The sequence below is a fragment of the Cavia porcellus genome, unplaced genomic scaffold, assembly GCF_034190915.1.
Source record: "Cavia porcellus strain 051 isolate PalLab524CR breed Dunkin Hartley unplaced genomic scaffold, mCavPor4.1 scaffold_2, whole genome shotgun sequence".
Taxonomy (NCBI): Eukaryota; Metazoa; Chordata; class Mammalia; order Rodentia; family Caviidae; genus Cavia; species Cavia porcellus.
The window spans coordinates 24,483,885-24,511,163 of record NW_026947485.1 but is presented as its reverse complement, the minus strand read 5'-3'; the positions used below and the strand labels follow the sequence as shown (position 1 = coordinate 24,511,163).

Here is a 27,279-nt window from a genome sequence, read left to right as displayed (position 1 = left end):
AACATGGTGAATCATATTGCTCCAGTAATCTTCAATTGTTTAAACAGCCTTTCATTTCTAGAATAAACTCTATAGTTAGTTCTGATGCATTAGTCTTTTCATATAGTGGTGGACTTGTTTTGATAATCTTTTGTTGCAAATATTAACACCAAGATTTATATTAGTCTACAACATTTTTCTGAACTTAATTATAAGTGCCTGCTTGCTATAATGATGTAGGCTGAAAAATATTTACTTTTTTTAATTTTTAGAAAGAGGCTGTGCATAACTGATACTATTTTTCCCTTCACTGGTATACATTAACAAATGAAACCATTTAGACCCCGAGTTTTCTCTGATGAAAGTTTTAGACTACAAACCCATTTTATTCAAAAGATACAGGGCTATTTAGATTATCTATTTCTTCTTGAACTACTGGTAGTTTGTGTCTTTCAAGGATTCTGTTCATAAATTCAGGGAGTAGACTGTACATAGTATTCCTTTATTACCCTTTAAATGTCTACACGGTCTTTGGTGATATTGGTAAATTTTCATGGGTAGTCTGGCAAGAGAATTGAGCAGTTTTACCTTTTCAGCAAACTAGCATTTAGTTTCACTGACTTCTGTCTACTGTTTTAATTTCAATTATTTTGTAGTTTCTTGTTTTAGACTTGCTTTTCATTTTCTAGCTTCTTAACATGAAAGCTTACTACAATATAGACTAAGGACTTTATTTTTTTTTTTTTAAACCAGTAAGAGGATTTAGTGTTAAAAATCCACTCTTGCTGGGCTTAGTGGTGCATACCTGCAATCTCACCACACAGGAAGCTGAGGCTGAAAGATCCTAGTGAGTACAGGACAACCTGGGCCACATAGTAAGTTCAAGGCCAGCCTGAATGACGAATGTCTCAATGACAAATGTCTCAAACACTAACTCTAAGCATTGCATTATATACATATTATTTTAAAGAATTATTTTCCGTTAAAAATATTAAAAATCCCCTTGAAACTTCCTCCTGACCCAAGGATTCAGAAATATGCTATTTAATTTTCAAGTGTTTGTTACTATTTTTGTTAAATTTGATTTCTAGTTTAATAAAACTATGATCTGAGAACACACTTTATATGATTTTAAAATTCTTTTTAATTTGTTCAATGTGTTTTAAAACCAGAATACTGTCTTCCTTTATGAGTATTTCATGCATTTTTTAAATACACATTCAGCTGGAATGGCTACATCATTTTATTTAAAGAAAGAAAGAAAAAAAGAAAGGGTAGAAATAATACAGAATTTCAAAACAAATACACTAAGAAATGAGTAGTTGATAAATTATATATTGTCTTGAAATAGTTGTTGAAGTTATAAAATCACAGTGTAAAAAGTGGATAGACACTCAAGCACTGAAAGAGCAAACTATTCTGTTCAATGCCTAACCAAAACTTGGTTAAAGGATCATCTACCTTACCTACTTAAACATACATACAGTTATATCCTTTAGAGCACTTTCCTTCTCTTTCATTTTTCCAGTATCTATTATACATTTTAGATCTTATTACTTTCAGTATTTTTTACACTAGAGAGACAATGTTATATTTACAAACATGAATCTTATTTATTTCACTTATGAGAATAATCTCAAGTTGCCTCCATTTACCTATAAAGGCTTCAAGGCCATCCTTTTTATAGCTGAGTAATATTCCACTGTATAAAAATACCACATCTTTATTTATCCACTCTGCAGGTGATGGGCATTTTGGTTGTTACTAAGACATAGCTATTACAAATTGTGCTGCTATAAACATGGGTGCACATATATCACTGTGATAAGATCTTTTCAATTTTTCTGGGAAAATACCCAAGAGGGGAATAGCTGGATTGAATGGAACTTCCAATCCTAGTTTGTTGAGGAATCTCCATACTGATTTCCAAGGTGGCTACACCAGTCTACAATCCCACCAACAGTGAAAAAGTATTCCTTTTTCCCCACAGCCTAGCCAATATTTGTTATCAGTTGATTTCTTGATGGCAGCCTCTCTTTCCAGGGTGAGATAAAATCCCGTGTGGTTTGCATTTTGTTCATGAATTCTCTGCCTACCCCTATGTGTCCAAGATTTCTACCTATCTTGTCTTCCAGATTTAATGTTTCTGTTTTAATATTTAGATCTTTGATCCATTTTTACTTTAGTTTAGCACATGGTGATAGGCATGGGTCTAGTTTCAGTCTTTGGCATGTGGAGAGCCAATTTTCCCAACACAATTTTTCAAATTGGCTATCCTTCTTCCAGTGAGCATGTTTAGCCCCATAAGGTGGCTGTCTTTGTAGCAGTACTTGCATCTTCTAATCTGTTCCATTAATCCTCAGGTCTATTTCTTTGCCAGTACCATGCTGATTTTATCACTGTGGCTTTGTAGTATAATTTCAAGTCAGGAATTGAGATGTCTCTGCTTTGCCTCTGTTGCCCAGATCACCTTTGCTATTTTAGATTTCTTCTGCTTCCAAATGAATTTTAGAAGTGTTTTCTCTAGATCTGTAAGATATGTTAGTGGTATTTTGATTGGGATTGCGTTAAATCTGTGTAACGGTTTTGGACGTATGGCCATTTTCACAATGTTGGCTCTTCCTAACCAAGAGAAAAGAATATCCTTCTGTTTTCTAGTATCTTCCTCAATCTTCTTTTTGTAAGACAGGTGCTTATACCACTGAGCTAAATCCCTAGCCCCTCAATCTTCTTTTTAATAGTAGTATACTTTTCAGCATATAGGTCTTTTACATTCTTGGTTAGGTTAATTCCTAGACATTTCATTTTTTTAGATGCAATTATGAAAAGTGATATTTCCATAATTTCTCTTTCAGTGTGTTTTTTGTTTGTGTGCAGGAATGCTAGAGATTTTTGACTGTTGACTTTGTATCCAGCTATGCTGCTGTATTTTTTTATTACCTCCAGCAGTCTTTTAATGGAGTTTTTGGGTTTTCTATGTAAAGTATCATGTCATCTGTGATAGTTTAACTTCTTCCTTTCCTATCTTTATTCCTTTTATTTCTCTTTCATCTGATTGCTCTGGCTAATATTTCCAGAACTATATGAAATAGGAATGGTGATAGTGGACATCTTTGTCTTGTTCCTGATTTTAGAGTGAAGGCTTTCAGTTTTTGTCCATTTAGTATAATGTTGGCTATTGGTTTGTCATAAATGGCCTTTATGAGACTGCGGTAGATACAATCTATTCCGAGTTTCTGTAGGGTTTTCATCATGAACAAGTGTTGGACTTTATCAAAAGATTTTTCTATGTCTATTGAGACGTTCATGTGTTTTTGGCTCTGCTGATGTGGCATACTACATTTATTGCTTTGCATATGTTAAACCATCCCTGCATTCCTGGAATAAATCCCATATGGTTGTGATATATAATCTCCTTGATGATTTGCTACATTCTATTTACCAATATTTTATTGAGAATGTTTGTATCCATGTTCATTAGTGAGCTGGCCTGTAGTTCTCCCTTTTGGTTGGGTCTTTCTCTGGTTTGGGAGCTGGAATATTATTTAAAGTAAGTTTTTGTGTCTATAGTATAGCAAGTTATTTTTTTAAAAATGCCATCTGAGATTTGCTGTCTTATAATTAGATGGTTAGACCATTGATATTTGATATATTTATTGATCTAACTAGAGTTAAATGTATCATCTGTTTTTCATTCTTGTTTTTCTTTCTTCTTTTGGATTTGAACATTGTTTAATACTCTAATTCATAGAATGCAAGTTTTTAAGAAAAGATCTGCTATAATTGAAATTTTTGCTCCTCTATATGTGTCATTTTCTTTTGGGTCCTTTCAAGTATTTTTTTCTTTTTCTTTTGTGTTTAACAGATTATGATGTATCTGGGATTACAGGCATGTGCCACTACACCTTGCCCTTTTAACCTATTTTTACAGTTTCAATTTCTCCTTCTTGCTTTTCTAAGCACTTCAATAATGTATGTGTCTATATATGAAGCATGATTATAATAGCCTTAATATATTTTCTAAATTCCAAAATCTGGATTATGATGTCCTAATGTTATCTTTTACTCTGACAAGTCAGTTTTACTTATTTCATAGTATGGTGAGTAATCTGAATTGTCCCTGGACATTTTGGAAATTACACTGTAGCAAAAGTAACCAGCCATTAAGGTTCAGAATAAATGGTTCATTTATTTATTTACTTGTACTGGGAATTGAACTCAGGAACTCACACTTGCCAGGCAGCTGCTGTGCCACTGAGCTATATCCCTGATCCAAATGTTCCATCCTGATTTCTTTAATTTTACTTTCAACATTATTTTCCAAGATTTGCTACGTTGTCTAGTGTCTTCCTACATATCACATGCTGAAAATTAGGTTTATAAAACAGTTTACTTCTTTAGACCTTCCCTTCTATGGTTTTTTATATTTGACTGGTGTATGTGCAGTTTAGAGTTAAAGCCTCAAATTCATTTGCTCTACACACAGAATTAGTGATCAGCTTTCATCTTTTCTCCCAAGACTTCCTTTTTTTGCTTTCTAATTCACAATGGTCCATTTTCCTGGTTCCTACTGCCAGCAAAGTCAAGTTTCTCTGGGGCCTCCTCTACTATGTTGCATATAAACTGTTAATGGGGCCACTTTTAGAGTGAAGGTAGCATAGGAGAAAAATTAATGGTCATTCCCCCTCAGACTCAGAGATAAACAAAGGCCCCATTTTCTGGTTTCTCAGTCAGAGATCTGAGTAACTGAGATGTTTTTGGTGCTTGTGAAGCCAATACTACAGAGTAATCTTCAAATGGGACTAGCTTTAAAGCTCTGGGTCCTTCTTCTAACTTCTCCAGTTAGATACAAGGTTTCTCTCCTCATGTTTGCAGCCTGCACTTGCCTGTGGCAACTACAGGGTTATACCACAAAACAAGGAAACAATTAATCCATGTTGTACACACTTATTTGACTTTATTTCACTTTTGGATAGCCTGCTATTGTTTACTTTTCATTTAGATGCTCAAGAAAATGTATTCTCTCCAGAGATTTAGTGTAACCAATGGGAATATCAGGTTATAGACAGCTTGATCCATTTTGGCTGACAATGAACTCTAGGGTAATAGTTCTGAGTACTTGCAATATTCACTCAAGCATTTATATGAAAAGGGGAAAGTTAATACAACTGATAAGAGTTCCTGGTGTCATCTATTTGGGTCCAATTTTCCTTGTTCCCGATCTATTCTTGCATTGAAGTTTATAATTACTGACTAACTAAAAATACATCAATTTTTATGAAATTTTATCTTAACAGCACACTTTAAGTCATGATATATTATGAAAAAACCCATATTCATTTGTAAAGAACTGTTCAGAAGCCCTTTTGGACTTTATTTTAGGCAGTGAACATGAAGGGGTAGTTATTTAAAATGCACAGAATCCTTATAACACTATTGAAAATTATCCTAGATTGCCAGCTGCTCAGTAGATGAATGACAAATAAAAATGGTGAGTAGGCAAAATGCAGCAATACCTTGGTTCACAAATGTTCCTGGTTGCAAACAATTTAGTTCTCAAACAAAAATATTCAACAAAAATTTGCTTCTATTTACACTGGGTCACAAACATAACTGTGGTCATCTTCCTGCACGCAAAAACAAACATGGCCAGATTCCTCAAAATCATACAACTAATTAAGTTCAAGGACCAAGGTACTACTTTATTTACAATAAAATATTCATAAACAGTATTACTATATGAACACACTGAATATGTACACTATTATAGGCAATGTTCACTTGATTGCATCACTGTAATATGTCCAAGTTAACAGGCAAAGTAAATGTAAATCTTTAAGATTTATGACAACAGCATTATTAACAAGAGCATGATCATACCTGTTAACTTCTTCCCACTGAAACTTTCATTAAAATAACAACAAAGGAGGAAAAAGATAAACCCATAGCAACAAAAAAAGGAGAAAAAAGTCAACAAAATAATGACCTTACATTTGTGGAAAGTTAAATAGGGATTCTCAAAGAAGAGGAAACATTCTATAAGACAGCCAATTTGTTTCTGCAGAAACCTGTAAAAACTCCAACTCAAAATGATTAAAGGAACACAGTATAAAAAAAAATAAAGTCGCCTTTTCTCTGCATGCCCTGCATGGATTGAGGGAACTAGGATATCAGCCTCTGCCTGCTGAACACTGCCACTGGAAGGCCTCTTCTTCCGTGCACCCGGTGCAGGTCGATGAAGACACCTCTGCCTGCTGTACGCCACCACCAAAAGGCCACATCCTGCAGGTTGCCAGATGGGCAAAGAGAACCAGCAGATCCGCTTTCACCCTCCGGGAGCTGACACCAGAAGGCTCCTTTCTGCAGATAGCCAGTAGGAGTAGGGACACACAGCCAGGTAAACCCTGTGCATTTCCTAGCCACCACTGGAGGACCTTGGTTCCCTCAGGCAGCCATCATCCACTAGCAGAATCAGACAAACACACTCCTATGTCTCTGCCATCATCATGGGAGTACCAGTGTAGACACACAGGCTGAGAGAAGCAGCCCCACCTCCATGCACCCCTGATCATCAGCAATGCCATAGCGTAGCTGCATAGGTCTAGAGAAGCCTGTTCCACACTCTCCTATCTCCCTGCAAATCTGGAATTAGAGGAACTCAGGTGCCTATCCCATGCCCCTACACTGCTTAGGGGCAGCCAACACAGGAAGTGCCTGGGACCCCTCAACCAGCTTGTTGGGAGGAACCCAGGAGAATGTCAAGATGAAGGAGCAAAAGGCAAACTGAGACCTGTAGCCCACACAGAATAAGCCTGGGAGATACAGTCATGGAAGAAAACGTAAGTCATACACCTGAAATCTCTGAGAGGATAGCAACTAAAGTAAGGAAACAACTTCATGAAATTGTAAAAGCAGTCAAATCAGAAATAATGTCTCAGGTAAAAGAAGAAATTACAAACATACTGAAAGAATTGTTCAGCAGGTCTAAAGAAGACAGAGACAATAAAGAGGAGCATAGGAAAATGATGGAAACCTTGAATGAATGTAGAAAGGAATTACAATGCATGAAACAGATTCAAAGAGAGATGCAGGAAATCAATTTCACCGAAAGCTGGCAAAATTGCTTGAAAGACTAAAGATAAGACTCTTAAACCTTGAAGACAGGATTGCTCCTAGTGGTTGTGAAAGGAAAGATCTCTTAAAAATAACACAGAATCAGGAAATAATAACCCAATGGCTATAAAATGATGCAAAGAAGTACAACTTCAGAGTGATAGGTGTAGGTGAAGAAGCAGGATCAACACAAATAAAATTAAAAGGATATTCACAGAAGTAACAGAAGAAAACTTCCCAAACATGGCAAATGGATCTGGCATGCAGGTAAGTGAGGAATATAGGACCCCAACTAGCCATAACCAAAGTAAATCTACACCCAGACATATAATAATCAAGGTTCCAGAAATTAGTACAAGAACAGAAGATTAAAAGCTGTTAGAGAGATGGGAGTGGTGGCTCATGCCTGTAATCCCAGTACTTGGGAGGCTGAGGTGGGAGGATCATTGCGAGTTTGAGACCAGCCTGGACTACAAAGTGAGCTCAAAGCCAGTCTGAACTTCATAGCGAGACCCTGTCTCAAAGAAACAAGACAAAAAAAGCTGTTAGAGAAGAGACAAATCACCTATAAAGGAAAACCAATCAGAATCACAGTAGACTTGTCAACACAAACCATCAAGTCAAGAAGAGTTTGTAGTGAAGTGTTTCAAACCCTGAAAGAAAAAACTTCCAACTCATATTGATCTACCCAGAAAAACTATCTTTCAAAATTGATGGAAAAATAAGATACTTCCATGATAAGGAACAACTGAAAGAATTCATGACTACCAAACTAACCCTACAGAGAGTGCTAAAAGATATTCTAGAGACAGATAAAGCTAATCATAGTTCCAAGAAGAGCGGCAAAGGAGGATCACCAAATAAGACAGGCAACTGAATGAAGGGGAAAAGTGGAGGGCAACAGCAGAACAGCAGGGCAGAGACAAACTAGTGTATACCAGCTGTAACCACTAATATAGATGGCCTCAGGTCAGCAATAAAAAAACAAATAAAAAGAAAAGAGAGTGGATCAAGGAACAAGATCCATCGATGCACTATAAACATTTAACTGGAAAGGAAATTCATGGACTGAAAATTGAAGGGCAGAAAACAATTGTTTCATGTGACAGGAGACGACAAAAAAAAAAAAAAAAAAAAGCAAGAGTAATTTGCTTATCAACTGCAGAATGGGTAAGAAGGATATATTTTCATGCAGTGGAAAACTACCCAGCTATACAGTAGAAAAATCTCAAGGCTCCTGTAGGTAAATGGACGCAACTAGAGATCATGTTCATGGCTGAAACAGTTCAAACTCATACACGTGAACCCTAGCATTATATCATAAACGTGAACCCTAGCACTATAAACAGAAGGAGTTAATGGGATCCAAAAGCAAAATAGTTAATGTAAGAGCAAAGAGGAGTAAATACTTTGGAGGGAAAGGTGGAAACTACTGTCAATTTCTCATTGTCTTATCTTGAAGTCTTGCACTGTTCACACAATTTTGTTGATTTGGCTTTGTTCTGTCTTGTTTTGTTAGATTCTATGCTGTCAGATGGTAGGGGCAACTATTTTAAATATAATGGGATATATTATGGTAATCATGGTTTCCTATTATATTGCTTTGAAGTCTTATAATTCTTTCATTCATTAGTTTGATTGGTTTTATTGTTTTGATTTTATTATGTGTAATATATGAATAGATATTTTGAAGAAAACAAGACATTATGGTAGCCATTACTGATATTCTATCATGATTTGAAGTCCTATCATGCTTTTGTTCTTCTGTTTTGATTGGTTCTATCCTGTTGTGGTTTATTTGATTTTATTATGTGTGATGGTACAGACAAATCTTTTGAGGAAAATGAGATATTACAGTAACCATTGTTCATTTCCTGTTATTTGGTTTTGAAGTCCTGTAATGCTTTCATTCTTCTGAATGGTTTTATACTATATTGTTATGTTTGATATTAATGTGTGTTAAGATATGCTCAACTATTTTGAAGAAAAGATACATTATGGTAGCTACTGTTGATGTCCAGTTGTTTGGTTTTGAAGTGCTGTGTTGCTTGCATTTTTCTGTTCTGATTTTCTTTGTTCTGTTCTCTTTTGTTTTATTCCTTTTAAAATAAAAAATTTAATTTTTTAAAAAAAAGTGTACACACAGAATATACCCCATTATCAAAAAATGGGGAAAAATATTTTGACAATTTATATCTAAAGAAACAGAGCCCCACAGGTATTACTATACTTTGGTTATTAGAATAATCTCTAGGCTCCTGTAGGTAAATGGATGCAACTGGAGATCATGAAACAGTTCAAACTCATACGCGTGAACCCTAGCATTATATCATACACGTGAACCCTAGCACTATAAACAGAAGGAGTTAATGGGATCCAAAAGCAAAATAGTTAATGTAAGAGCAAAGATTCCCATGTAAATACAGCTCCACCCAACTGCCTTAAAATGAAAACTACCCAGCTAATAATAAATTTTTAAATCTATTATCTTTCACTTAAATGTTTTCATCAACCATCAATAACTTGAACAAAAATCAAGTACCCTGGACAGCTCAGGAGAACCTATAACACAAAAGCCAGACACAGAAAACTATCTTACAGCAAACATGAATGTGGAAAAAATATTCTAGATGTAAAACAGGTATACTTAGCCAACGCTTACATCCATACAGTGAGAAAAACATTCAGTAAATAAGAGGAACAATGAAGAGCAATCTTGGAAAAAAAAATAGAAATATCTGATGATTTTACAGAAAACAAAAAAGATAAAAGTGACGAAGGGGTTAGCAAAACTGTTATAAGACATTAAAAAAAAAATTTATCTGTGGAGTCCAACATAGGCTTACTAATAGCCCATAAAGGATAGAGAAAAAAAGAGAAAAAAGTGAAGATAGAAATTACTCAGTTAAAAATTCCAACTAGTAGGCAAATAAAATCTGTATCTCGATACAACATTATGAAATTAATAGGATACCCAAGGTTAAAAGAAACTCTTCTTGTTGAAAAAATAGATGGGAGCAAATCAAAAGGACAAAGGAGTCAATCAATCCGAAAGATCTTCCAAAGGACAAAAAAATGAAACAATCTGAGCAAGAAAATATATGACAGTTATGGGATCCTAAAGCATAAAATAAATATTACTCAAACTAATGTACATAACTAACTACACAAAGAAACTGAGCAAAAAAACAACTATGGAAGAAGGTTAACTTTCTTTCATGAGAGTCCCCATTAAAAATTATATAAGGAAAAAAGGAAATAGAGACCTTTAAAACCCTATAGTAGTATCAGCTTAGGCAAGATCCACTAATGCATACTATAAAAATGAGCCTTAGTATTTTTCTTTAAAGAGAAATAGAGTATTTGCCTAGTCACGAAATATTCTTCCAAACGTCAACATATTTATTAATTACACTGTAGCTGTTTTACCATAAGTTCACAAATTCTTTTGACAATCACTCCCCCAGGGGTGATGTTAATTTACCTCCCCTTGAAAATACACTGAATTTGAAGAACTGCTTCTAATCAACAGAATATGGAAAGAAAAAAAGAAAAATGGTAACTTTAGTTACTGGCTCACATTATGTTAAACAAATCATCAAGATTAGTAAAACATATTTACACCAGCCCCCTCCCTATACGATACAGTGAGAAAGGCACTAACATATTTCCTATAGTTAGTAATTCATAATTTCTGTCTAATCATGAGAAAACAGTAGATAAATCCTAACTGAGGAATATTTCACAAAATACAAACCTAGTACTTGTTAGAAGTGTCAAGTAATAAAAAGACAAAGAAACAGCCTACAGAAGCCTAAAGAGCCATGACAAATAAATGCAATGTGTTATTCTAGATTTAATCCTAGAACAGAAAAAGCAAACCTGTGGTTTAATTAACAGTACTGCAATGATGCTAATTTCAGTTTTTGAAAGTTACTGTGGTTATGTAACACTTTAGCATTAAGGAAAGCTTGGTAAAGGGCATATGAGAATTATACTATTTTCTGTTAAAAGTAAACTTATTTAAAACAAAAGTAATAAATATAGAGGAAAAATAAGGTCACAAAAAACTAAGAGAATAAAACAGACTTGTTGCTAGTAAAATAAATGCAGGAAGACAAAAAGCAATGCAGTTAAAATAATTTACAATCTAGAATCAGCCAAACAAGCAAATTAAATGAGAAAATTTAAAAAAAAATTCAGATGAATTTATTTCCTCGTTCTTTTTTTCTTAATGAAAATAAATTAGTCTCCAGATTGTAGCTGTAAGAATCAGTCTATGGCCAAACAGAAACATGGAGAAAACTCTGAAATAAGAAGAAACTGGAGTTTACACTATTCTTGAAAATTTGAAATAAATAAAGGAGGTGATAAAGACAGATGACACGGGGCTGGGGATTTAGCTCAGCGGCATGAGTGCCTGCCTTGCAAGCAGGCAGTCGTGAGTTCGATCCCTGGTACTGATAAAAACGAAAAAGACCAAAAAACAAAAAAAGACAGATGACACAAGGAAAAAAGCAGAAATTAGAAACTCCCAAGAAAAACTAAAAACCATGTAGGAAAGGAAATGTAATGACAGTACCTATATGGCCATATGCAATTATTTACTAATTTTCTATTTTAATAACTAAGCTACAAAAACAGTTTAGTGCCTTCTGAGAATAAGCATTTTAACTTTAAGAGACAGGGAAGGGAAATTTGTGACAGACGACATAAAAATGACCAAACTTTATTACTAGTGTGATGATGATGATGAAGATGGTGATGATGATGCAGTTAATCAAGAAGTTATGTTCGGCCTGCAAACTGTTTTACAAAGCAACCAGTGTCCTTGAATAGCACAATGGAAGGTAAATTCTCAACTCTTGATGAAAGAAGTCATTGTGACTAATACTGATTTATCAGGGAAGAGTAACAGACTAGTGTATTATTTAGAAACAAGCCAATCCTCATGGACAAAACAAAAATACAGAATAGTTCATGGTTAACAGTAATTTCCTCTACGGATCAAAACAGGGGTGAACAAAGACCATCTCTGAGGTTGTAAGTGCTCCTGTAAGATTTGATTTTTAAATGCTACAATACATCATTTTGAAAACCTAAAATTTTTTTCAACAAATAACCTTCACTATTTTTAGCAGTGACTAAAACTAACTCATTTATTCATATTAAGTCAGTGTGTTTCTACTGACAGTAGTGTTAAGACACGTACTATAAATAGTTCTTGCCATGAATGGCCAAGACTACCAACTTAATATACCCAATGGTAATGAATATTTATTTTGAAAAATTTGTAATGCCATTTTAAACAATTTTAATAAACACTAAAAAGTTACTGTGTTAAATTCTTTGAAAAGAGCACTTAAGGGTTGGGATTTAGCTCAGTGGCATAAGCACTTGCCTGGCAAGCCTGAGGTCGTGAGTTCGAATCCGACACCACAACAAAAAAACAAGAAAGAAAATAGCACTTAAAAATATACTGATACTAAGCTTACCTTATGTACATGTCAATTAGGTAATTTATACTTAGCATTTCTAGCAGATTTAACAACTATTTTTTTTTCCTTTCTGAGACCATTTTCTATCAATAGAACTAATTTTTACCTTAGAGTATCACTGTGAAAATCAAAAATAACACTCAAAATATCAGACATAAGGTAGCTCATCAAAAAATGTCAGTTCTATTTTCTGCTTTGTTCTGTATGTATCTTAATACAAATGAAAATATAATTCAATAGCTTAGTCAATTTATTGCATTCAGTAGTTAAATACTAATATTTTCAAGGCATGTTCTAAATAGAATGTTCTGAACAATATGAAAACTGCCTTACTAGATGTCATGACTTACTATAAACCCACAGTAATCAAAACAGTACAGTATGGTATTGATACAGCAATGGATGAATGGGTAAAAGAGAATTTGAAGAGAAATGTTACTACACATGAGTATAGGAATAATGAGTTGGACACGAAATGGCTGTCCATATGGAAGAAAAATAAAATTAGGGTCCCAATTCATGTCCATCATCCAAACAAAAAAACAACAAAAAACTCCAGGCTGCTAAAAGAACTTATTAGAAAATTTTAAAAGTGCTTGAAAAAAAAAAAATCTTGCAACGAAAGAATATTTCATAAGTAGGCAAAGAATAAGAGATTACTATCCATGTAAATATGTATTTAATAAAGCCACAAAGATAAAAGACTAGCAAATAAATAACAGGAAGACACTACAATGATCATATGAATAAGAAAAAAGATAATAAAGAAAAATGAGAACAAGGAACAGAAAAAGAAATATGTACATGCCCAATATACACAAGAAAAGATGTTTAATTTCATTGACAATCAGGGAAAGTGTAAATTTTAGAAATAGAAAACATTTTAGACCAAAACTTTTGAGGCCTTATACTAAGTAGTAAGCACACAGTATAGAAAATGCTAATCAACGCTACTGAAACAGAATGTAACACCTACTTTAGACTGTTTAGCTATTATCTAGCATAATGGGATATATATATTGTCTGTGATCCAATAATTCCATTTCTCATATATGTTCACTGTACATTCACATCCCCAAAATTTGTGACAGCACCTCAACAATCTGGGATGAATACAGTATAGTAGAGTCATGCAACAGAATACTGTTCACTGTTAAAAGAAATACATATATTTGAACTATCACACTATCTCAAAACATAGTAAAATTATGATTCTGCAGCATATTATTTATGTGATATTTCATAACCAAAACATTAGTTTTATAGACCATGAATAATACATGTAAGGAGATTAAACATGTACTAAAAATTCAGACACCTTACATTCTCAGAAGCTGTTATCTTCAATATTGACTTTATATTATAAATGGTATTTTCTAAAGAATAATGGAAAATATAGTATTAACCGTCAATTCTGACTAAAAATTAAGTAGGTATTTACTATATAAAACTACCAAAAGTTACCAACAAGATTATAATTCTGTTTTCTTTTTACATATTTAAACACTTTTGAAAAACACTAGATGAATTCAACAATCTATGTATATAAGGTAAGCAAATTCCAGGTCATGTAAAGATGCTGATAAAGCTTATGAGTAATATGTACCTCAGAAATAAGGTAAAAAATTTAATTTTCAAAATCTTCTATATAGTTACTAAAGTGTATTCTGTTCCCTTGAATTGTGTATTTCTAATTTCATAACTAAACTACTATGAATTCTTTCATTTGAGTATTGAAAGAATAAGTTAAAAAGTACAAGTCCTAAAATAAACCAACTAACCTGTATGGGTTCTTCTATGTCTCTGAAGCTCATCACTCCTTGTGAATCTCTTGCCACAAAACATCCAGTTGCATATAAAAGGTCTTTCTCCAGTATGCCAGCGGAGATGTGCTCGTAGGTGAGATGTTTTGCCATAAACCTTTCCACATCCTTCAATGTGACAGATATGCTGTTTCTTTTTTCCTGGTTCATTACTGCCTCTAGCAAAAAAAAAAAAACCAAAACCAAACATTAATTACACTCCCAAAGCTAAGCTTTAATTATGGGAAAAAAAGGAAATCGCAGTAATTAAATTTGTTTTTCTGAACAGATTTATTTGCTCCTAATGCCACAACTGTAGTTACAGTAAAAAAAAAAATCATTTAAAGAAAACATAAAACATGTCTGTAGTTAAAAAACTGCTATGAAAATGTGTTAATTCACTGTTTTGTCTATGAGACAATTCAAGTTCCTTTCCTAGTAGGCTCTTCTGTTGGCTTAAAAAAGAGGGGGAAAAAAACTCTAAGGTTTCCAAGATACTTTAACATTCTTGTTTAAAATACCACAGGATGGCTAACTCCAGTTAGAAGTGTAAGGTGCAGAGTTTCATATCTAACAAGGCAGTATGAAGAGATTTATGGGCTAGGTTTCCAGCAAAGTTGATGAAAATTATAAAACAAACAAAAGTTTCTCAAACAATTGTAAAAGCAAATAACAGTAAATAAGAAACATATTTGTTAAAGAAAATCTACGAGAACTGGGGAAGAACAGCAAGAGTCTGTGGTATTTGTATGAAGACTCATTTCTTGCTCTCACCACTATGCCACAGGAACAGTACAAATGTCACAGAAAACAGGGTTCTGTCTCCTCCCACCTGCTAGCTAAAGGGCTCTCCCCCCAGGAGGAGTGGAGATTGTATTTATCCCGCTAATCCCAGCTATGAGTTCCAGGTCAATGTGGCTCAAAGGTAGGGACTCCCTTCTTCAAATCAGCACTCACATCTGGAACACATGCTCTACTGTGGTCATGGCATAATGAAACATTATGGACTAGACTGCCCTTCACTTGCATCATTTGTGATTCATAAATTGGAGTTTCTGAGCTGGGAAAAAAAAAGTAGACACATTACTAATGGCCCTATCATCAGTGATGTAGCTCCTAAAAGAGGGTCTCCCAGAGAGGAATGTGCCACTGCTCCAACTACTGGCTTGAGAGTATTACCATCATCCAAACGAGATATAAAAGATATGAAAAGAAAAGCCAAGCCATAAGCTAATGTATCCCATGAGAACAGATGCAAAAATTTTCAATAAAATACTGGCAAACTGATTCTGGTAATATACGAGTTATACATCATGACCAAAAAATTTATTGCAAGAATGCAGAAATGAAACATATGACAACCCAATGAATATTGATAGAACAAAAAACAAGATTATCATAACAAATATAATCAATCATCCTTCATGATATATTCAGCAAAAAAGGAAGTGAAGGGATTTTTCTCAACTTGATTAAGGGCCCCAGAACTAACACTGTACTCAATAGTGAGGAACTAGATACTTTCCCCAAGGAAACATAAAGTATGTGTATTTTTGTCACTTTCATTGAACTTTTACTGCCAGCCACTTTTATTGAACACTGAATGGAAGGTTCTAGACATGGGAATTAAGCAAAAAGAAAAAAAAGACCAAAAACCCCTTACAACTCCTCTGGAGTGAAAAAAGTTTTAAAAACCTAGCAAATTAAACTGTCTTTTTTCACAGATATGATTTTACATATATTACAAGGGATAATGGCAGATCTTTTAATGACACAAAAAGCCCACTATAGCATGTATGTCACAGGTTCACCAAATCTAAGGAATCCACTTAAACTACTAGTAAACTCAGTAAAAGTTGAGGACGTAACATCAATGCGTTATGCTTATGGTTTATGTATAAAATTTCCCCCTCAAGTCTCATGGGTTCAAAAGTGGGGCTTCGGAAAGTGACTGGATTATGGGGTACCATACTTATCAATGGACTGATCAGTGGACTGAACAGTCTGGAGGTGAGGTTGGAACAGTGTGTCACTTTGGGCTTGCCTTTGAAGGGTGTAGCTCCTTTCCTGAGTCCTCCCTTTTCTTTCTGGGTACTAAAAGGATAGCAGCTTTCCTGTGCTATGCCTTCCTCCATGATGTTTTCACCTTGGAGCCAACAAACCATGGACTGACTCCTCTGAACTGAGAGCCAAATTATAACTCTCCTCCTTTGAAGTCATGGGTACCAGGTATTGTGTCCCACCAACAGGGAAGTTGTCAAATATAATACACAAAAACCAATGTATCTCTGCATATTTGGAATGAACAATCAAGAAAACAGTTTCATTTATACTAATATCAAGAATAATAAGGAATAATTTAAAATCTGAAAAACATTAAAAACTGTCAAACATTAATGAAAGAAATTAGTAAAGCTCTAAATGAATAGCATGGATTAAAAAACCTAATATCACTAAGTTGGCTACCATTTCCAAATGTATGGATTCAAACTGAAATTCCCACCATAATTCCACCTAGCATCTGTGTAGAATCTGACAAGTTGACACTACTCAGAAGTTGAGACTAAAATTTACATAGAAATTTCAAATATTGCTAAATATCCAAAGCAATTCTGAAGAATAACAAAGTTGGAAGATATATATTTCCCCAATTTCAAGTTATTAGGAAGGTAATCAAAAGTAGTACCGGTACAAAGATTAAAATACAATGAAACAGAACTGAAAGTCTAGAAATAAACTCAGATGTTTACGGTCAACTGACTTTTGACAGAGGTATAACAGCAATTCAAAGAGACAGTCTTCTCACTAAATGGTGTGATGGATCCTTACTTCACACCTTACAAAATAACTGAAAGTTGATTAAAGAGCTAACTGAAAAAGCAAAAGTATAAAATGCAAAATAAAGCTAGGAATCTTCATGACCTTAAAATTGGAAATGGTTTTTTAGGTAGGACACCAAAAACAGACACAACCAAATGATGTGGGGTTGAACATCAAAAATTGTTGTGTTTCAAAACATACTATCAAGACCGTACAAAGACATCTCATTCAATAAGAAGTAATATTTGTAAATCATACATCTGGTAAGAAACATAGATATAGAAAATTTAAAAATAATATTTCAACTGAATAGTAAAAATGCAATTAAAAATGGGGAAAGGATATTTCTCTAAATAAATTTAAATAACCAAAGACACATGAAAAGATGCTCAACATAATTAATCACTATGAAAACTCCAATCAAATCACTGAGATACTACTTCAAACTCACTACTACAAGTATAATCAAAAAGTCAGATGTTAACTGCCAGCGATAATATGAAGAAATCAGAACCCACAAATACCACTGGCAATAATGTACAATAATGCAGCCACTTATACTTCTGCACAAATATTTAAAGTAGCATTACTCATAATGATCAATGGGAAATACTCAAATGTCCATCAAGTTATGAGATAAAATGCTGCATGACTGTAGAATGGAATATTATACATGCATAAAAAGAAATTATTCAGCATGCTATATGACTGAACCTTGACAGTATAATGCTAAATGAAAGAAATGAATTACAAAAGACTACATGCTGCATGACTCTTTATATGAAATGTTCAGAACAGACAAACCTACAAAGACAGGAATCATTTCAGTGGTTGCCTAGGATGGGGGGGGGGTTAGGGAGTTGCTAAAAACTGATGGATACAAGATTTGAGGACAACAAAATGTTCTAAAATTAACTGTGTTAGTAACTGTACAACTCTGTGATTAAGAACCATGGAATTGTGTACTTTAAATGGATTAATGATATGTAGGAGTTAGTTTTATATCAATAAGGATGTTTATAATTTTATATAGTAAATGAAAGAATTTATTCAAAAAGTACAGGAGGTACAAAAGTAGACCTCTCAAATCCCACTCCTCAAACAGCTGAGTTTAATTTCTTTCATCTTTTAATTTTTGGGTTCCAAAGGTGGTAAAGTTCCAGTTATCAGTGACTTCATTTTAACTATTTTATGCCTTTCAGAAAGAGAGAGCTAAAAACAGATCATTACCTTCCTTCTCCTTCCCTACAATTAGGACAGGAACAGGCAACTCTTCGAAGCCTCTTGCCAGGTTGTACCTCTTGATCAGAAGTCTGCTGGCCTTGCTGCAAATGCACTTGTGTGAGTTGGTCAGGACTAACAGCACCTATTGTCGCATTAGCAATTCCACCAACTGCTACCGTTACGGGAGCTATAGTAGCTTGCTGGACTTTCACTCCATCTTGCCCTTGCTGCTGACCTAGAAGAGAAAAAAATCAGGAAGGAGTATTATAATGTTTCCTGTTCCCAAAAAGACTTAAAAAAACAATTTCCACGTGGACATTTTAAAGCTATTGTTTAATAATCTGTTTAATGTAAAGCAGAAGGATTAATTTTACGATTTGTATTACACCAATCTCCCTAAAATAATTCTTACTTTATTAGCTCAGCTGCCTCATTGTTTCTTTTTTTTAAAATGGTACTAAGGATTTAATCCAGAGTGTTATACATGCCAGGCAATCATTCTAGCACTGAGCTATATCCCGTCCTTTATTAAAAATTATATTTAAGGGCCAGATTTAGCTCAGTAATATAAGTGCCTGTCTGGCAAGTAGGAGGTCGTAAGTGCAATCCCTGGTAGAAAAAAAAATTACACACACACACACACACACACACACACACACACACACACACACAGTCTTGCTAAGTAGCCCAAGCTAGCCTCAAACTCACAATCCTACTGCCTAAATCTCCAAAGTAGCTAGGATTACAATTGTGAGTCACCATGGCCAGCTGGTGGCCTCTTTGTCTAAGTGATGGGACCATACATAAATCAGTTGATCCTCTCAATTTTTCTCTTTATCTGGAAAATGAAATTAAAAGTATTTGTCACCCTCACATTTCACTAAAGTACTGTGAGGATTTGTAAGACACTGAAAAGCACTCTGAGATCCTCATATGAAATTATGTAAGTACAAAGTATTATGACCAGTTCCACAGTAAGTAACATAACTCATTCACACTAAGAATGTTACAAGAGTGAAAAGTAACTAAACAAAGGATTAAGTTTCTCATTTCTAAATGTTTAAATTAAACAAACACCTATTTATTGGTAAGTCATTTTTAAAAATGTGCATGGAGTTTTTTTTTCATAATGTAAAACCATCAATGACTTTACATTCTGTCTCTATAATAAGACATTTATGGTATTATTACTCCATTCATGATTTATAGCTAAGCCTCAGGTTCTGCCTTACTTAAGGAAAAATATAATTCATAATATAACCAGGAAGTTTCTATTCATATGTCTTAACTGTATCTTGAACTAAAACTGGTATGCTTTATGATATTTTTTACACACAATTCTACATTTTCATCAAGCATAGGAATGGCAAGTATGTAAATCGGCTAAAATATCAATGTGTGAAGGAATGCTCCCACCTCAGAGTTGATGTAAGGATTAAATACTTACAAATCCCTTACTACAGTTCATGGCACAGAATTATTCATTACACATTAACTACTGTTATCACTAAGTCTCCGCTGAGTTGGGTGGCAATAAAGTATAAAATGTTAGCTCAAACATGTGGCTCCTGGGAGTAAAATGAAAGTTTATTTTAAAACTGCACTTGCAGTATCTTAAACATATAGTGCAAGCACGAAAGAAACAGTAAAAATTACCATGTAAGAAAATAGCACTCTGTTTTAAAACATAAGAAACAATTCTCCTAGCAGAAGATACTCAACTTCTGTCCCAACAGCACTCTCCAATTTTTGGGGAGCAATATAATAATCATCCTTCAGTATCCCAAGGGATTGGGTTTCCAGAACCCCCTTCCCGACCAAAACCAGTATCTATAGATGCTCGAGTCTCTTACATAAAACGCAGTATTTACATACAACCTAAATACATTCCCATATATACTTTAAATCACATCTAGACTACTTACAATGCTTAATATAATGTAAATGCTATATAAGTGGTCATATACAGTACTGCTCAGGGGATAATGACAAGAAAAAAATTTTGTGTTTTATACAGTTCCATTTCTTTCCCTGAATATTTTCATCTGCCATTAGCTAAATACTATGACAGTGGTGGTGAACCTACGGCATGTGTGCCTCAGCTGGCTACCTGTCATCACTGAAAACACTAATAAGAGGTTCACCATCATCGTCCTAGGATGTGCTAGGATCATTGTCCTGTAGATGCAGAGGGTCAATTGTAAGAAACAGGGAAAAGGGGAGAAAATACATACAATGTACTGCATATTTTTTGTTTTTTACTGTTTTAGTAAGGATATGTATTTTAGCTCCTCTTCTGATGTTTACAATTTTATTCACCTCTGAGTCTATGTAAAATGTGAAGGCACCATAAATGAAGTCAGAAGTTGTGAAATTATGATTGTTCATTGGAGATCCTGAGTTTCTTCACCGCTAAAATAACCTTCCTAAAATTTCTGTCATATTACCTATTTTAAAGAATTGTTTCTGAAGATCAAACTGATTTTCCATGGGTAAATGCATAATCAACTATAAAGCAATACATAAACTATTAGCATGCCTCTATGTGCCCTTAACACAGGAAGATTTTAAATATTCTGAAAAAGATCCCTTAAAAATGATCATAGCTAAACAATTACCTGTGCACCTGAAAGTACAGTACAATGACACATATACTCTGTTTACTGCACACAAACAAAACACATTTCTTAAAGTGAGGAGGCCCATGTGAACAAGGACTACACTCTTTAAAGCACGGAATTACACCTGTGGTGATGCAGGTATTCTTTACATCCCCTGAAGTCATAAGGTATTTCTGGACATAATTTTTCCAGCTATTGTTCACAAAACAGGTGGTCATTTCTTTCAGGTTGCAGTGATGACGTTCGGTATTTTAAAGAACTGAGAAGGAACCTGGGTTCCTTAGATCCCTTGCCAGTTCTCTGACAAATTCCTCAAGCTTCTATATTATGAGCACTTACTTGTTTGACATCTAAACAACTTGGCAAGTTATTTCAATAAGTAATACTAGGCAAATTATACTTGAGTATATATACGTAAGTGATTATGCTTAGCTCTTCACCCAGATGTGTCACAGACAGTTGAGATCTAACATACTACCTTTTCTTCATTTCTGCTGGTACCAACGTATCACCAAATCCATACCGAGGCATTACAAGGCACTACTAACTCTACTCAGGTCTTAAACCTCATCTTGTATCAGTCTGTCTTTTGCTTAATCTGCTCCTGATTTCTTATAGCCCTGAATAAATAAAAGTCATTTTCTTCTTAGGGCCTTAGCATATACTATCCAGTCTGGGTGGGGATGTCTGTACCCACTTCTTTGCATAGTTAGCTCATTGGTAATATTGTAATCTCTGTTCAAACCCTTCCATTTTAGAAATGCCATTCTTGATCATACAATAGAAAAGTGGCTCCCCTCAGACTATCATTTTGTCTTAAATATCTTATGCTTTTACTTAATTTTTTTCTTGTCTTCAGCCCATTCTGAGTATTAAGTGCCATGAAAATAGGAACCTTGTCTGTTATTTTCATTGCTATATCAACAGCATCTGGAACAAACACACAGGTCCAGACGGAACATGCTTAATACATAGCAGCCATTCAGTAAGACAAATTTAACAAATAATACACATTTTGAATTTTTAAAAAATCATATATCTTTCATTCTTGCTTCTAAATACCCACTTTGGTAAACATACTCCTACTCTCCTTATTACTCACACTCAAAACCCTAAAATGTCATCATCTTTCAGGCTGCCTTATTTACATACTGTATCCAGCAACTGTTGTATTATAAAGGTATTACAGAAGAAATCTGGCATTTATCTTATCATCGATTATCAGGGTCATTAGTCTTGATTCAGGAGCTTGTTAGTTTGTACATTTACTAGCCCAAATGAATCATTCTATAGGAAAAACAACAAAAACAAAAGACGATTGCTAGCGAAAAAAAGTGCTGTTCATAGTGCAGATCATAGCACATTCATTCTCAGTAACAAAATGCTCTGTGTACAGGAAGCAGTTTCTGGTTGACAAGACTCGCTTCTACCGGCCAAATCCAAATCCAATGTGTGTCTTCTCAATCAGCATTGCAGCATTGCTCTGCTGCATCTGATATTATTGATTACTTCACCCTTCTTGAAATTGGATTCTCTGGGTTAACTTTCTGTCTTTTCAGAAATGCCTTCTGTATTAGCTCTTCTTCCCCCCAACTTGTTTTTCTTTTTTGGCACTGGAAATCAAACACAGGGCCTCACACTTACCAGGCAGGCGATGTCCCACTGAGCTACACCCTTAGTCCCCTTTTGATCTGTTTTTAGTATTGTATTGTATTTTACTTTATTTTTGACAAAAGGTCTTGCTATGCAGTTCAGGCTGGTCCTGAACCGCTTACATAACCTCTGTTGGCCTCAAACTCATGGCAATCCTCCTGCCTCAGCCTCCCAAATTCTGGGATCACAGGCATAAACCACCTCGCCCAGACCTTCTTTTGTTTTTAAAATCAACATTTAAATCAACATTTATATAACACCCTTACAAGATTTATTCATTTTGGTCTCTTTTATTCCACATCCCTCTTTCTCTTCTTAAACTACTGAAATTAGATGTTCATCTCATCAATTGGTTAAAAATCATGAAAAAAAAATTTGGGGGGGGGGGGGTAAACTCAAAGATACTTTTAACTGGCTCTTCCTCCAAATCCTGAGAGCTGCTAATCTCATTTTCTTACAGAAACACTACTTATGCCAGGATTCTCCCATCTTCTCTGATTACCCTGGCTTCAACGTCTTTGGCATGCTTCTACTCTCTAAAATTCTTACGTTACTCTCCAGAATATTTTCTTCTCTTCTCATTTAATTTATCTGAGTCATTATTCATTTGAACCATATACGTTCACAACATTTACTGCTATATTTAAGCTAATGTCTCCCAAATCTGTACCTTCTCTACTCAAATTCAGGAGTATAATAGCAAAATTAGAAGTATCATAGTATTATCATCTACAAGGGAAGAGTCCTACTGAATTTTCTCAGAGGCAACCCATCTATAAGCCAGAAAGATTACCCATTTTCCTCATCTAGTTCTTTCTCAATGCTCAAATATTTTATCAATATTTTTCTTTACAACAGAGTAGTGTCCACTGTGTATGAACATTGCAATTTCTTTAACCACTCATTTTTTGCTAGACATATAGGTCATTACCAAGATTTACCTATTATGAATTGTGCTCCATGTATCACTGTGATATGCTTTAACTCTTTAATGAAGATACCTAGAAGATGGACAGCTGGATTGAATGGAATTTTTAATTTTAGTTTTATAAGGAATCTCCACATTGATTTCCATAATGGCTATTCTAGTTTACCTTCCCACCGATAATGCAGAAGAGTTACTTTTACTTTTTGATGACAGCCATTCTTTCTGGAGTAAGATGATGTTAGGCTTTTGTTTAGACATTCCCCCAAAGCCTTGTGATGTCACAGGTGGGGCTTTCTCAGAGGTGGCTGGATCTAGAATATGTGATGCTGAAATTGTTTCATGGTATAATGCTAGGCTCAACGACACTATGATTAAGCACATTAGTGCTACCTATCTTAAGTAGTTTGGATAAAAGGGGCAGAAAGACTTTATTAAGGTTGCTTTGGTACCTTCTGCCCACCTCAACTGTTTCTCTAGGCCTGTGTACCATGCTGCTCTGCCCTGGAGCCAGCAGATTATGGAATAAAACTTCTACAAACTGTGAGCCAAATAAACCTTTTCCCCTTTAATTCTGGGTGCCAAGTATTTTGTCAAGAAAAGTAACTAAGACAGATGGAATTTTAGTGTTGCTTTAATTTGCATTCCTTTAATGGCCAGAGATACTGAATATTTTTTCATGTATTTATATATATGATTTAATTTATTCTTCATGTCCTTATAAACTGAGCTTCATGGTCCCAATTTTAAGATGCACAAAATGAGGTTCTAAGAAGGTACAGAAAACACCAAATTCACAAAACAGATGTGCAAGAGCTGAGATCTGAGGTCAGGCCTAGCAAAGTCCAAAATTTACTTTCTTAACACCAGCTGTCCAAACACATGATGTGTATAATTGTATCCTAACAACAAACATACTATGTAGTAAATGTATATGACGAATGCATCTTTGTCTTTTCAATTAGATGGCAAATTACTGATCTTGAAGAGCAAAGTATGCCTTCCTTCATTTTTTCGGTCCTAAAAATGTATTACTTAGATTTATCACACTCTTAAACCACTATTAGCTCATGTACTAATACATTTTGTTAATGTGTTAACATTACAGGTGTATAAAGATTTCTCCTAAAGTATAACTTTAAAAATAATAATTGAATACAGGATGACTGAAGAATAAAATATACACTAATGAGATCATTACTAGTTGTAAGTTGGTCAGGAAACTAGGATTACATTTTTTTAAAAGCATAGGAAAAAATTATTTTGTTGAGGAAAAAAACTAGTTTATTGGTGCATATATTATATATATTATATATTCAATTCATCACATAAAAATAGTAATAAAAATATTAAGATGTTGTGCTATTGTGACAGTGCTGGTAATAATGTGAAAGACTAAATTGTTTTAGAAACAAACTATATTTACAGCTATTTCTAGTCATTATTATCGGAAAGGAAAGTAATTTATATCTTTTAGGAATAGAATGGATATTTTAGAAATGGTATATTCACACAATGGAATACTACTCAGCCATAAAAAGAATAGAATCCTGTCAACTGCAGCAACATGGATGGACTAGGGAACATTATTTTGAGTGAAGCCAGGCACAGAAAGACAAATGCCACATGTTCTCACTCACTTAACTGAGCAAGTCAACCTTGAAGAAGTACTACCGAATGGAATAGGAGTCACCAGAGATGGGCAAGGAGAGAAGGAAGGAGAACAGAAAAACATTTATAGACTTTTAGGGACAGAAAAAGGTGGAGAAGAAGAGGAACTTAAGGGGAAAAAAATGGATGGACATTCCATGCAAGATGTGGTACATGTATCGATATATCACAGTGAACCCAATTAATCTGTACAATATGAATTTATAACTGTAACAGTAAACAAAAATTAATTAAAAATTAGTTGGTATTGTAGCTACACATTATGATAGAATAGACTGAGGATGACCTTTCTTTTGCCTTTCTTCGCTACCAAGGAAAAAGCATTCGAGGATATCTGGAGAAATCAAACAATTTTTCTTATTCTTTTTTTTTTCCTTCTGTTTTCTTTTTTTAAATATGAAAATTGGCCAGCAGGGTGGTAGGCAGCAAGAAATTAGATTTCAAGATACCCAACAAGATCTATAATGGGTAATTGGAAACAACCTCGTTTCTTCACATTTTCTTTAGTACCACATGAATGCTCATTTGTCTCAACAGAATAAGATAAATGAGAAAAGAAAGCAGGTTTATTGAATAAAAGAAAATGACACATTCCATATAGACTAGTATAGTTCTCTGCAATCTGAAGCCAACCAATACCCAAGGCAAGGAAGTATTGCTCTCACTTGATTCTCACTGTATACTGTTTAAGACACCTCAAAAATTATTTGAGTGAGAATTTAAGTATTTCTGATTTTGCTAAACAGACATCATCTCATTTTATGACAGTATTAGTAGCAAATTATTTCCAAAAAAAGTTCAGGGAACCAAAGACATCTGTATGGTTGTAAAGCATTTGTTCTTTGACTACCAACATTTCTGGCCCACTGGAAGTACTGTGTTTCTTAAATGAATGTTTCTTCTAAAAAGTTGGATCTAAAGTCCAAACATAGAAACTTTCTTTTAACTAGGTCAGTAAAATATGACAAAGCTACTAGAAGTAAGATTACTGGTCAAAGACTGTGAAACATTTATCAACCTTTATACAGTTTACAAAATCACAGGAGTATCGGTAAAGAGCTGTATATATTTACATTTTCCACTAGAAGTATGTAAGAATACTATTGTATCTCATGCACAAGAGAAATGCAGTAAAAATTTGAAAACACATAATAGGTTAAAAATTTATATGGCTGGGAAAGTAGCTTGTGGCAGAATATGTATTGAGCAGATGGGATGCCCTGAGTTCAATCTCTAGCTCCATGAATAAAAAATTGCTGTCTCACTATGTCTAACAGAAGATTCTTACTCTTACCTCTCATAGTTTGTTTTTCCTAAAGGCCTAAACCAATTCAGTAGGATAAAGAAATAACAGGCCTATAGAAGAGTAAGGATTTAAAAGTAAAAAAAAAAAATTGTCATGATTCATAAAAAGATATAATTATTCATTTAGCAAATTCTAGAAAATTAAATTAGAACATGACATTTTAGCTAATTATCAAATATAAAATCAACACAAAAAGTTTTCTTCTACTTGTCTAACACAAACGATTCACAACTATAATAATAATAATTATGAAAACCTCAGAAAATTAATTAGAACTGAGAGAGATCTTAAGAGAAAACTAATTGTTAGGATATAATGACCAGAACAAAAAGAAATTCATATTCATACATGAAAAGAATCACTATTGTAAATGCATTAATTTTTCTAAAGTTGTTCTATGAAAAAGATCTTCCCAAGGAATTCTAGCTCATTCAACATACAAAGAGATCAGCCAAGCCAATTTTGAAAAAGAGCAGTAGGATAAAAACATGTTACAAATTTACACAACCAAAACAATGTGCTAATGATTTTGGAATAGGGTAATGGACTGGATATATGGTTTAAAACAGATGCATGTGTATATACTCACATACAGTATGATAAAAATGATACCTCAAAAAATCAGAAGAAAAGAAAGAGTATTTTGGCTTGAGATTACTGGCTGAGT

General features: G+C 34.2%; 1 protein-coding gene across 2 annotated transcripts in view; it reads right to left on the bottom strand.

Moving 5' to 3' along the window:
• Positions 1–27,279, bottom strand: part of Sp4 (Sp4 transcription factor) — a 69,238-nt gene that overhangs the window by 6,756 nt on the left and 35,203 nt on the right. For both annotated transcript variants that reach the window (XM_003469828.5, XM_063239297.1), the window contains exons 4-5: positions 18,443–18,671; positions 14,372–14,571 (exon numbers count right to left, since the gene is read on the bottom strand). In XM_003469828.5, coding sequence (XP_003469876.2) covers positions 14,372–14,571; positions 18,443–18,671 — 429 coding nt within the window. The remainder of the gene's footprint in view (positions 1–14,371; positions 14,572–18,442; positions 18,672–27,279) is intronic.